This window comes from Citrus clementina, unplaced genomic scaffold (assembly GCF_000493195.1).
Source record: "Citrus clementina cultivar Clemenules unplaced genomic scaffold, Citrus_clementina_v1.0 scaffold_3, whole genome shotgun sequence".
NCBI lineage: Eukaryota > Viridiplantae > Streptophyta > Magnoliopsida > Sapindales > Rutaceae > Citrus > Citrus x clementina.
Window position 1 is genome coordinate 2,076,411 of NW_006262339.1, and position 12,484 is coordinate 2,088,894.

At 36.3% G+C, this 12,484-nt stretch overlaps 1 protein-coding gene and 1 pseudogene across 2 annotated transcripts; one reads left to right on the forward strand and one right to left on the reverse strand.

Moving 5' to 3' along the window:
- Positions 1–2,217: 2,217 nt before the first annotated feature.
- Positions 2,218–6,687, forward strand: LOC18048116 (NAP1-related protein 2). 2 transcript variants are annotated; one of them, XM_006439540.2, is made up of 10 exons: positions 2,218–2,759; positions 3,607–3,729; positions 3,835–3,885; positions 4,126–4,197; positions 4,345–4,461; positions 4,552–4,613; positions 5,331–5,391; positions 5,499–5,555; positions 5,688–5,723; positions 6,222–6,687. In XM_006439540.2, the coding sequence occupies exons 1-10, from the start codon at positions 2,643–2,645 to the stop codon at positions 6,306–6,308; spliced, it is 783 nt and encodes a 260-aa protein (XP_006439603.1). In that variant the 5' UTR covers positions 2,218–2,642; the 3' UTR covers positions 6,309–6,687. The 2 variants fall into 2 exon arrangements, with proteins under 2 accessions (XP_006439603.1, XP_024044689.1); XM_024188921.1 differs by lacking the exon at positions 6,222–6,687 and adding an exon at positions 5,944–6,190 and having other exon boundaries at positions 2,219–2,759.
- Positions 6,688–10,113: 3,426 nt separating this feature from the next.
- On the reverse strand, positions 10,114–11,721 carry LOC18048117 (annotated as a pseudogene).
- Positions 11,722–12,484: the final 763 nt, after the last annotated feature.

Here is a 12,484-nt window from a genome sequence, read left to right on the forward strand (position 1 = left end):
TTAAGTATTGAAGTTGATAAATAAAAAGAGGTCTCATAAAAAAAAAAAATCACCTAAGGCCTCTGATATTCTAAAGTCGACGCTGAATTTTTTGTAGGTATCGACCAACAATTTTTAGGTTATATATGTTAATGGTAAAAAAACACAGATATTCCCGATCGGGATTTGTGTTTAAGAGATGGAAAATCTCGCATTTAAACAACCTACACATGATGGGAAATGACAGATGAACAAGCGCCACAAAAGTTGAAGAATTGAGGGGTCTAGTTTTCTTCTTCTAATTTCTTGGGATTTTAATGAAGGATGGGAACTTCCAACAGTGTTCTAAATTTATATTTATAATGATGGGAACTGTTAAGGAATGTTGTCCACAATGACATGTTTCAACTGATGACATTACATTTCCACGAGCAAGTTGGGTAGTTATGCATTCAATTCTATAACCATCTAACAACAAAAGGTGGATCCCATGCATGTCCTTCTAATGAAATGAATATATGTTAAAATGCTGTAATGAATATATGCTCTTTATATATATATATTGTTGATTAGCAAACTGTATATAAAAGGAACAAAAGTTACTAGAGGAAAGGGGCCCATGTGAATGTGATGAAGAGGAAATGCCAACAAGTGAAAGCAAATTAAGAAGGCATTGATGCGAAGGATTGAGAGAGGTTGCACATCACATCGAATTCCCCTAAGATGGATAGTAATCAATAATTAGCATAGTTGTTGCTACAAAAATTCTCTATGTGCGATGTCTGATAAATGAATTAATTGAGCAATAGATTTCGGAATGGAATGTTGTGAAGGGACCAAACCAAAGCAAAAGCTAGGCTGGATTCACACCAACTTAATAAATTTATTCTTTGGATATTGAATGTAAATAGTTGTCAATGGACCACTAATTTGAATAGACGATTGAGACGTTTTTTATGGTTCAATCCTACGGTGAGTTCAAAGTAAGCTCATTGGATGTTGAAACCAAGACCTCTAGTCAAAGGTAATTCTATGGTGAGTTCGGAATAAGTTGATTATGTAGCCAAGCCAGGTTCGGGCCTTGGGGAATGTTTCAAGAAAATATCAAAGACTCTTGGTGCACTTGTTATGTTATATGTGCGCCTGAGCCCTGAGCCATGCATGAAGAAGTTAAGATCCCACTCATTGAAAACCATGCTGTAGCTACATATAGAGACTCATTGGATATCGTTGTGGTAAGAAGTAACTTAATTCATATTTCAAGAACAAATTATAGTTTAATTTGTATGAGCTTTTTCTAATTACATATAATTAAGCCTTCTTAAAAAAAGATCTTGAGCTTTAAAGTGATTGTAATAACATCTTTTATTATAAAAGATTCGAACATGTGTTCAATATAACTTCTTACATTCTACACAAGTGTAAAATACAGTTTTAACGAGGGCAATATTTGAAATCAAGATGTGATTAAATTACATGCAATGTAATTTACAGCAACTCAAAAATAGTCACTTAAAACAAGAATATGGTAATAAATGAGGTACATCCGTACATAGGAGATTATGGGAGATTTGGCAGGCTGTCTACATTTGTAACTTAGCAAAGCCCTTAAAACCAACCTCTCCTCTCGTCATTTTGTAGGATCAATGCGGCAGGCTGACTACTCAACAGAGTGCATGCACCATAGCAAACAAAGTTCTAGCTAAATGCATATCTGTTGTCTGTACGTAGACATCTCTTGCCCATAATAAGAACATAAACTTCATCTCAGGGAATCTACATTTGATTTGTCAAAACCCAAAAGTCCCCGAGACCCGGAATTGGAAACCATGTGATAATTTCTCTTCGGCCACTAAGATCGCTTTGAGCCCGTAAAGAACTCTTTCTATTGGCAATTGCATTCACAGAGCCCAATCACTGCTACACCTAATCTGGGCCAAGATTAACATCCAATCGCTGCTGGACGGCCCAAGTACAACACTGCCATTCTTGCACCCAACTAACTATGTTAAGTTAAATAATCAGTGATTCGTAAATAATTTACACAAGAAAAGTGAAATTGCATGCGAGTGTCATTGATATAATTTCGGAAAAAGGTGTTAGATTGTTGTAGTCTAATTATTAAAAAAAAAATATATATAGTGATAATAATAAAAAATGAAAAGAGAAACTGTGCCAATCGCAAAACGTATGAGAAATAAAAAGTAGAAAAAGCAAACGAGAAAAGACCTCCTCCTCCTGTTAAGAGGTCTAACCGTTTTAGTCGAAAATATCTTGTTGAATGTTGATTGCCTCTTCAATTATCGTTCGGCCCAAGTAATTAGAAGATACCGCCCAATACCAAAATCCAAGAGACCTAATCCCGACTTTAAACCACCAAACTACCCTTGACGCCGGACATGAGAATGACATCAGTACCCTGATTGCATAGACGTGTAACGAGTCCATTGGTAAACTACATAAACGTTTACAAAACTCCGACATAAGGTATCTAAACTCCCAAAACCCTAACCCATTTGTTCTTCATTACACCACATACAAAAGGAGAGTCTAAAGTGAAGAAGCAAAGCCACTGGGGTTTTAGGCACTCGTCGAGCGAGCGAGTTAGGGTTATTTAATTTTTATTTTATTTGTTTGTTATTTTAATAGCTACCAAGAGCAAAATGGTGGCAGACAAGGGCAAAAAAACCAAAGTTGAAGAAGAAAACGCAGAGCAAATTGACTCAGAACTTGTTCTTTCCATCGAGAAACTCCAAGAGATCCAAGACGAGCTTGAAAAGGTTTTTTTTTTTTTAATAGAATTTATGCTTATTTTTGTTATATTTTATCCATTATTTGGTTTACATTCTGTTTGATTGCAGAGAAATTTGAGCCTTTGTTCCACGTCGTTGATTTGGGAGCTAAACATTAAAATTGATTACTTCATAAGAAAGTATTGTTTCTAATGAATTTTCGGGGCAACTAAACCGGAGTGTTGACCCTTAAATTTGTTCATTGGAAAAAAATTTGATTCCAAAAAAAAAAAAAATACTGCGATGGAAAAGATTTCTCTTTTAATCTTTTGACAGAGAACATAATCACTATTCAAATTGTCTTGAATATATTGGGCTGTATTTTATTTGTTTTCAGTTTTAGGGGTTTTCATTCTCTGTGAATTGAGTTGTTGATTTTTTTAAGAGGCAGCATTACTATATTTATGTGTAATTTGAATTGTATGAAAATCTGAATTTTTTTTTTTTAAATTTATGGGGAAGCTCAGTGAAACTACCTGATTTGAAATATGTGGGTTGCAATGGGGATTTTTCCTTTTTGTTCTTAAGAGTGTTCTGTGTGACACAATATAATTTGGATTGATCTTGGTATTGTTGGATACGCGTCAATTCATTCTTTCCGGCTGCTGACATGTGTAAGCATCATCGTTGTTATTTAACATAGATTCTATTGCATGAAATTTGAATTTTCTTTTTGTATATGAATTGCTACATCTGAATGAATATTACGTGTCTTTTTCCCTTGTAATTACTTTTAATGCTGAATGAGTGCATTAGTGTATGAACAAGTGCACCTATGAACTTACCATTTTACCATTATTTGTGACCTCCAAAATATTTTATGAGCATCTTCTAGATTAACGAAGAGGCAAGCGAGAAAGTCTTGGAGGTTGAGCAGAAATACAGTGAGATACGCAAGCCAGTCTATGATAAGCGAAATGATATCATCAAATCCATACCTGACTTCTGGTTAACTGCCGTGAGTAATCTACCTGTATTTGCTTACATGGGGGAATCTGTAATTTGTGAATTATCATGTTCGGAGATTCTCTTGAAATTGACATTTTTTTCCCCTTCTCTGCAGTTTATTAGTCATCCTGCTCTCGGTGAACTTTTGAGTGAAGAGGATCAGAAGGTTTGAGTGCTTATCTAAGATAAATTAAAGATAGATTTTGGCAGTTATTTATATTGCTGCTTCAGTCTTTTATTTTATTTTATTTATTTATAGATGTGAAACCTTATTGCCTTTTTTTTTTATCCTATTAATTTAGATTGTCAATTACTAGACTGCTTGTTCCCTTGGTTCTTCAGTTGAGTTGTCTGTCTGTTAATGGCATTATTTCGTCGCTTACGCTCTTTTTTGTCTACTTGATAGATATTCAGGTACTTGAGCTCTCTGGAAGTGGAGGATTTTAAAGATGTCAAATCAGGATACTCCATCACATTTGTGAGTCATTTCAGATCTCTTTTTTAGTCTTGTTTCTGTTACTTTTCCTTTTATTGACCTAGATTGGGCAATATTAACCTGATTTGATTCTCTTTTTTAATTGATGAATGTACTAATTGATGGTTTTTTTTTCTTTTCATTTTTCAGAACTTCTCCCCCAATCCCTATTTTGAAGATAACAAACTTACCAAGACTTTCACCTTCCTTGATGATGATGGTTCAATGAAAATTACTGCTACATCAATCAAGTGGAAAGAGGGCATGGTAAGGGCTTGCCTTTTTTGCTACATTCAGGCACTCCTATCTTTCCTATTTTGCTTGATTTTGATCTAATTACGTTTTTTACATATGAAGGGCATACCAAATGGAGTTAATCATGAGAAGAAAGGAAACAAGCGGCCATTGGCGGAAGAAAGGTTGGTTTTTTAAATGCTGGTAGAGCCGCTTTCCAATTGAAGTTATTGGCCATAACAGTTTGTTGCTACGAATTTTCTCTTTCTACATTAATGATTTGATCCATACATATTTACTGGTAGCTAAGAATCTTTTCGACTGGGGTTTTAAGTATTTCCAGTTATACTGTTAGATTGGTTTCTTCTTTGCAGTTGGTGAGAAAGTGATTCATTTTGCTCAATCTATATCTTCAATAAACAAAATTTTGTTATGATTATGAAGGTTCTTTTTGTTTCTCTTTCCCCCTTGTGACTCATGGAACAAAGTTCAATGTTAATCTAGGATTTTTTATATATTGAAGATCATTTCTGTGATCTTCTTAAGTCAAATTGAGTCAGGTAGCTTTAAGTCTGTATGTGTATTCACTACTTTTTAGGTATTTTTGATTTCCTCCAAAATGTTGATAAAGCACGCCCTTTACCTTATGACTTTATTACTAGATAATATTCTTAAGATCTTGTCAATATGTCTGGCAGTTTAAATGAATTGGCACGGTAACTTCCTAATCCTGTTCTGTTTTTATGATTTTCTCATTGATTATTTTGGTAAATTGAATTTCAAGTTAGGGAAGAAAAATGCTTCCTTCAGCCGGTTCCATTTAATTTTTCTTTTTCAAGATTTCCTAAGATTTCATAATAAATTATCTAGCATGACTTTTGAAATTGTGCCTATGAATGCAGCTTCTTTACCTGGTTCAGTGATACCCAAGAGAAGGATACTATTGATGGTATCCAAGATGAGGTAAGTTCTATTTCTGTGTGCAGAAAATGTAGAAATTTTGCCACATGTTAGGCACGTGGTTCTTTCTTCTTGTATTTAGGCTGTTGCTTTTTCTTGAAAAATTGCAGGTTGCAGAGATTATCAAGGAGGATTTATGGCCCAATCCTCTCACTTATTTTAACAATGTAATACCTCTTCCTGTTTCCTTTTTGCTTTTCCCCATCCATGCTTTCCCTCCTGTTTCCTTTTTTTTTCATAATAAGTGTTATGATGGCCTAAATCACTTTCTAATGGTAAAATCTATGGCTTTATTGTAGGAAGCTGATGAAGAGGAGTTTGAAGGCGATGAAGAGGTAAATGGAGGATTTTTTTTTTTAAGATTAAGCACAATATTAAATTAAAAAATGAAGGACAATTCAGTGGAACTTTGCTGTGGATTTACATAAGTGAAATATCCATATGCCATTTTTCTTTCTTCTATTCATAGTTTTTCATGTTATTTGTTATTGTTCCCAAATCTGTTTGAAGATAGCTCTATTTTATAGTAATGCCTTTTTTATTGCCTGTATTTAGATGAAACGATTGGAACATAGGGAATCATGGTGAATTGAATCAGAATATCATGCACTTCAATTTTTGAAGCTCATTTAGAAAAGATATTCTGAAGTCAAAGCATCTTCTGTGATTGACTAAACAGGCAATGCTGTTTTGAGTTGTTACCCCAACAACTTAACAAGTCACATTCTCTGTATAAGACAGCTATGAAAACTCAGCAGGCCTGGCTGTCTTGGAGGATGTGCGGCGTGCGCCATTTGATGTTGTCTTTATTTCTAAATTATGTCCATTGACAGGGTAAAGAAGATGATGACTCTGAAGATGATGAAGATGATCAAGAGGAAGATGATGATGATGAAGACGGTGATGATGAAGGCAACTGAGTTATCTTCATCTTAATCCAGATATCAGCTTATGTTAGATGTCCTTGCTTCGGTAAACTTGGTGTAAAGTTGTTTCTTGTGGTTGCTTCAGTAGGGTGACAAGGGAGGGCAACCACTCAAACTCTTATGATAGCCTTTTTGTCTAGTGTGTATGCCAACAGACCGTACTCTGTTTCTTTTATTTAAGGCCCTTTTCCTGCGTTCACTGGGTTTAATTTTGTGAGTTCCCTCCCTTATCTTAGATTATAATAGAATGTGGCCTTTTATTTTATTTCTGTTTCAGACTCTGCAATAGAGTAAAAAGCACATTTATATTAATGACATGTAATGTTATTTGGCAACTTATATATATATATACAAGGAATCCATGATTCCATATGTGTTCGGTTTTGTTTGTTACTGGTTCTGACAAGAGTTAACTAATTTCATGTGAAGTAATTTTGCAGAAAATGCCGGATTGCTGGTTGAATGGAACATATTTTGTTGTTCCTTGAATTATTAAGAAGCATAGATTTCTGTTATTGCCTTTTGTTCTGACATGCATAAGTCTAAAGCTACTGTAAGGATTAAAATCTTTTACTCATCCTTTTTTTTTTTTGGTTTTAATGCTTTGATTCATTTTTAGGTATTGAATTAAAACAAACAAATCACAACCATCTAAATTAATAATCTCAATAGATCCATGAGGCAAGCAGAAGGGAAGATGAGTAGAGGCATAGCGTGCTCTAGTTCTCATAACAAAAGCCCTATTTCCAAAGATGTCATTTTGTGGTATTCTTAGAAATGGTATAAGATAAAGACGTCATTGTTTATGTTAAAATTTGGTTGTTCTTTGTCCGACCAAATTGGCTCACTAACGGTTGTACTGACGATGATGAAAACACTACACTCCACAAGCTTCTGCAATTACACAAACTCTTGAGACTCAAATCACGCTTCTTCCTCTTTCAAGACCTGCGTTTACATAAACAAATTAGAGGCGCCGATGATTTTTCCAGCGAAAACTCTCTAATACTTAAGTCAATATGCGGGATTTTTGGAAAAATTGTGTAATTTAAGTTCGTGTACACTAATTCACTAACATCAATGTTTTCAAAGAAAAGTGTATTAAAGGCTCTTATGAAGTTATATTATGATATTAATTTGGCAAAGTTTTCCCTCTCTTTTTTTGTCTATCCATTTCTCAATCGATTTTCCCAACTTTTATAGGCAATCGCCCCACGTTCATAGAGCATTTCCCACGTCCATCGTACTCGGGCGATCAAGGGCCCTAACGGATTCCAACTATCAAACGTGGGAAAACGTGGGGTGTCGTGTTCTCCTCAGTAGTTTGGGGCGTGGTGAAACTATTGCGTTGTTGCGGGATCGTGCCTTCTTTCTGAATGACAAGCTTCTGGACGGCACGAGTCTCTGGTCGGCATGCGTTTCTAGTCAGGACGCATCTCTGGTCGGTACCCATTTATGATGGGTTGTTACGTGCTCCATAAAGAAGACATCACCAAGAATCTATTCATACCATTCAGTCAAGGAGATTCGCCCTCGAGCGGAAAATGGGGACATGTCCGACTCATAAACACGATATAATATATAATATATAGGCTTAGCAAAATTTCATATGACTCAAACACGATAGGACTCACAAACATGATACAAATTTATACTATTAAAATGATTGTTTAATCAACTTTTGTTGGATCGTTAATGAATTAACCCATTAAAAATCATTCCATAAGGTATTGGGTTTAAAAATAAAAATTTATTTCATCCATTATCCATTAACATTTAATATTAATAATTTTATAAAATTTATAAATTAAATTATAAATTTTTGAAGAAAAATTAATTGACTTTAAATTGACTACTTATACAAAGTTATGACAAACTCTGAAATTTCTAAGTACTAATTGTAAAATTTAATCACTCTGGAACTATATAGTTGATTTTTTTATACATTATTAATATTTGCATCTTCTCATGTAACGCAAGTCTCATTCTATATGTTTTTTTTTTCTTAAGATTTTTATCAATGATATTGATGCCTCGAATTATATAGTTGATTTCTTATACATTATTTGATGATGTTAAACATGAATAATATTAATATTTTCTTTGTTTGGTATTGTATTCCTATATAGCTTTGTTTGACATATTGCTATTTTTATCTTAAACTAAAGTTATAATACCAAAAAAACAAAGGTTAAATGGATCGGTTCAAGTAACATGATAATAATAATGAATGCGTTTGACTTCTCATTTTTTAATTCAATAAGTTAATGGGTGAATTCAGGAATATGTAATTTAATAAGATATAAAACCGTTTAAATACGACCCATCGTTAGACTAAATAATACATAGGACATTTAATTAGGAATTATAACTAGTAAAATAAATAGTATATGTGAACAAAATGAAAAATGATAAAGAGTTTCAATAGTAATACAAAGGCAACAAAAATAACTAATAAAATTGTATGGTATTATAGTGTTAATTGAAAAAGAATACTACTTTTTAATTTAACACCGTAATGTTTCACAGTTGCCCAATCAACTACCCGTGAAGTGGTTGCATTTGGGGTGGACAGAGTGACGACAGCAGGATGATTCTATGACTTCATAATTTCAACAAGAAGAAACCTCAACGTTAACAAGCAAGCTGCTTGGTCCTTTGAAATGGCTAATAGCATCCCCACTGTTGATCGGTCACCTTTCTTTATATCTACAGAAGACAATCAAGATGGCAAGAAAATGGTGTGGGGTTGATCACCGAAGCCTGCTCTCAGTACGGTTTCTTCCAAATTGTGAACCGCGGGATCCCCCAAAAACTGTTCAGCCAAGCCATCGAGCTCTCCAAGACATTCTACGGATACTCAGATGATGAGAAGAAACTCTTTAATTCTAGCCTGAGGTCGGGCGCACCTCTTCGTGCTGGATACAGCAGGTAGCCTCAGAACTCGGCAGACAAGGACGAGTATGTGCTCGTGTTCCCACCTGGCTCCAACTTCAATGTCTACCCTCAAAACCCACCTGAATTCAAGTGTGTATATATGTTCCTTTTGCTGGAGAGGTATTGAAAGAAGTATTTTCCCGTTTGAAAGGAACAGGTTTGCTCATTGAGAGCATTTTAAACGAGTGCTTATGTCTCCCTACCAACTTTCTCAAAATATACAACAATGATAGGAGCTGGGATTTCATGGCAGCTTTGCACTACTTCCCTGCAACAGAGTGTGAAAATAATGGAATTATTGTGTCAACTTTGTGTTCCAAGATGATGCTGGAAGCCTTCGAGTTAACAAACATGGTGAATGGACAATTTTGTTATCAATGTAGCTGATGTTCTTCAGGTACCAAGAAAAATTGAATTTAAATTTTTGTGGCTATTGATTTTTTGTAATAATGTATGACTAATCTTGGGCCCTGGAAACTGTGTTTTCTTTTTGGGAGAAGGTGCTGAGCAACAACAAATTCAAGAGTGCTACTCGCATGCCTTCTAATAAAACTCGTAACGAGACAATTGGGTAAAACCATTGTCACAGTTCACTCAAGAGTACGGAGGATTTCTTTACAAGGATTACCAGGAGTCATGAATGAGAATCAAGACCCATCCACCTACCAAGCCTGAAGATGTGATTCACATAACCATTATGCAATGACTACCATTTATTCATGTTTCTTTTGCTTTGGCAAACAGACTTATTGAATTAAAAGGCTGGCTTCTGATCTGTTGTATTGATTTTGTTACACATCTAGTATACGGTTGTGTAATCAGAACATGCAGTATAGTGTAATAAAGAAGAAGAACATTTCAGTTATCACAAATTAATTAATACTTAAAAAGCTCTCAAGTCACACACGTTCATACACTTGTGCAGGTAACCTCGGTGTGGGAACAATTTGTAACGGGGTTCGCATATAATTGACCAATCCCGGGCTATCCGTCATGTCAATCTCCTCCGACCGGACCCCCAGAGGCGGAGTCCATTCAAAATGATGCAATAATTGACCAAGCATCAAGGTGACCAAATTGATAGAAAGCTGCGTAGCTGGGCATATGCGCCTCCCTGCTCCAAATGGTAGCAGTCGAAAATCGTGACCCCCGATATCAACATCTCTTTGTAAGAACCTTTCAGGCTTGAACTCTAATGGGTCCTCCCATATTGATGAATCACGAGCAATGGCCCAAACGTTTACAGACACAATTGTGTCTTTAGGAATGTCAAATCCACCAATTTTGACATGGGCATTGGCTTTGTGGGGCAGCATCAACGGTGTTGGTGGGTGCAGCCTCAGTGCCTCCTTAGCAACGGACCGAAGGTAAGGTAGGTTCAAGGTGTCGGACTCGTTCATCCCACGGTTCAGCCCAATAACACGGTCCAGCTCTTCTTGGGCTTTATGTTGGACCCTTGGGTTCATGACCAATTCAGCCATGGCCCATTCAACCGTGATGGCAACAGTGTCCATGCCTGCAGTGATCATGTTCCAAAGTAGTCCCATTATAGTGTCCTCACTCAGACCATGAATCTCTCTCCGGCTAAGCAATGCATCAACAAAATGTTGCTTCACAACACCACTCTTCATACTTTTAGCCTTGTGTTCTTCCATGATGGCTCGAGTTAATCCATCCTTATGTGCTAAATGCTTCGTAAATGCCTCGTCGTCGCCAAGCCACCGAATCCACCTTAGCCAGCTGATGTGCTCCACAAGGCCTTGTGGGATTCCAAGCTTGAACTCGTTAGCAACAATTGCCCTGAATTCCAGTCCTTGGCCATCCACTACCCCTTCTTCGCTCTCAAATCTCTTCCCAAACACTAGTCTTGTAATGTTGTTGAAAGCCACGGAACCCAAATACTTCCTCAGAACCAAACTGTTACTGCTATTGGTGGAGTCTTTGAAAATAGAAGCAATCATGGCTCTAACTTCCTCTTCTCTAATGGGCCTAAGGGCCTCCGTCCTTTTTGGGGAGAAGAGTTCAAGGGTGCATACTCTTCGCACCTTAACATAGTGGGCCCCATAATCGGCCCATACAAGATCTGTACCACCTTTGGAAATGATAGCCACTGCCTTGGGTCGGTGCCTATTGGCTAACTGCTGGTCACAGTCTTTGAGCACTTGCTTGGCCAGTTCTGAATTTGACACTATAACATTCAATGATGAGCCTATCCATACGGACATGATTGGACCGTAAATCTTTGACCACTCAGCAAAACACCGGCATCTGTCTGGTTTTACATCCAACAGGTTTCCTATGATTGGCCATGGATATGGACCTGGTGGGAGCCTGTATCTCAGCCATGGATACAGCCTGTAAACGAATAAGATGAAGATGATGATCGATATGATAAAGAGAAAGAGTTCCATTTAAAGAAATTAAATTATAGGTGAATTATAATGTGATTGCATCCGTAAACTTTATAGGTTGCATTATTGCTAGTGATAGAGAAGCAACATTTAAGAAAGAATTATTTTCACCCTGTTTGCATGTTCAATCTTCTCAGGAGCACGCACATTATGTTGCCCTCGAATCTGCATTAATTTTTTCTGAACAGTTGACATCTAGCTAGCAGTTCTCATGTTTCACATTTGTCACAAGTTGGTTTCCCTATTTTCTGGAAGAGCATGAACAGAATGATTTACATGTCTACCCCTCCTCTCTTCGTTGAAAATTTTGAAAGTGATCTTCAAAGTTCAGTTTCGTTCACCCTAGCTCCAAGTTTTTGTTCATGTCTTCTCAACTTCTGATACACATGAAATGCATATTACTATAAAATTTGAGATTATAACTCATAACAAATAATTAGAGATTTTTAAGAAAGAATAGGAGCAGTAGAATACCAAACAGCTCTTCATCGTGGATACACACACACACACACACAACCCCAAGAAGATAGTGTATCAATATGTCATGACTTTCCCACAACACCTTAAGTTTCGTGATTAGATTACAAGCAACGTAACTACTTTTACTTTTTATTTCTGTCATGGATAGGGTGAATGCATGTGGAGTTGAATGGCTGATTTTGGGCATGCAGCTTTTCACAGGCCGATCGAATGAAACGCACCACATCATTTCACTTCACTGCCAGTGTTGCATATGAGATGAGATGGCATGTTTATACTTCGTGCCTTGTTGATGTGACCAGCTGCTAAAATGCAGCATAAACGACACCTGGATTCTTAACA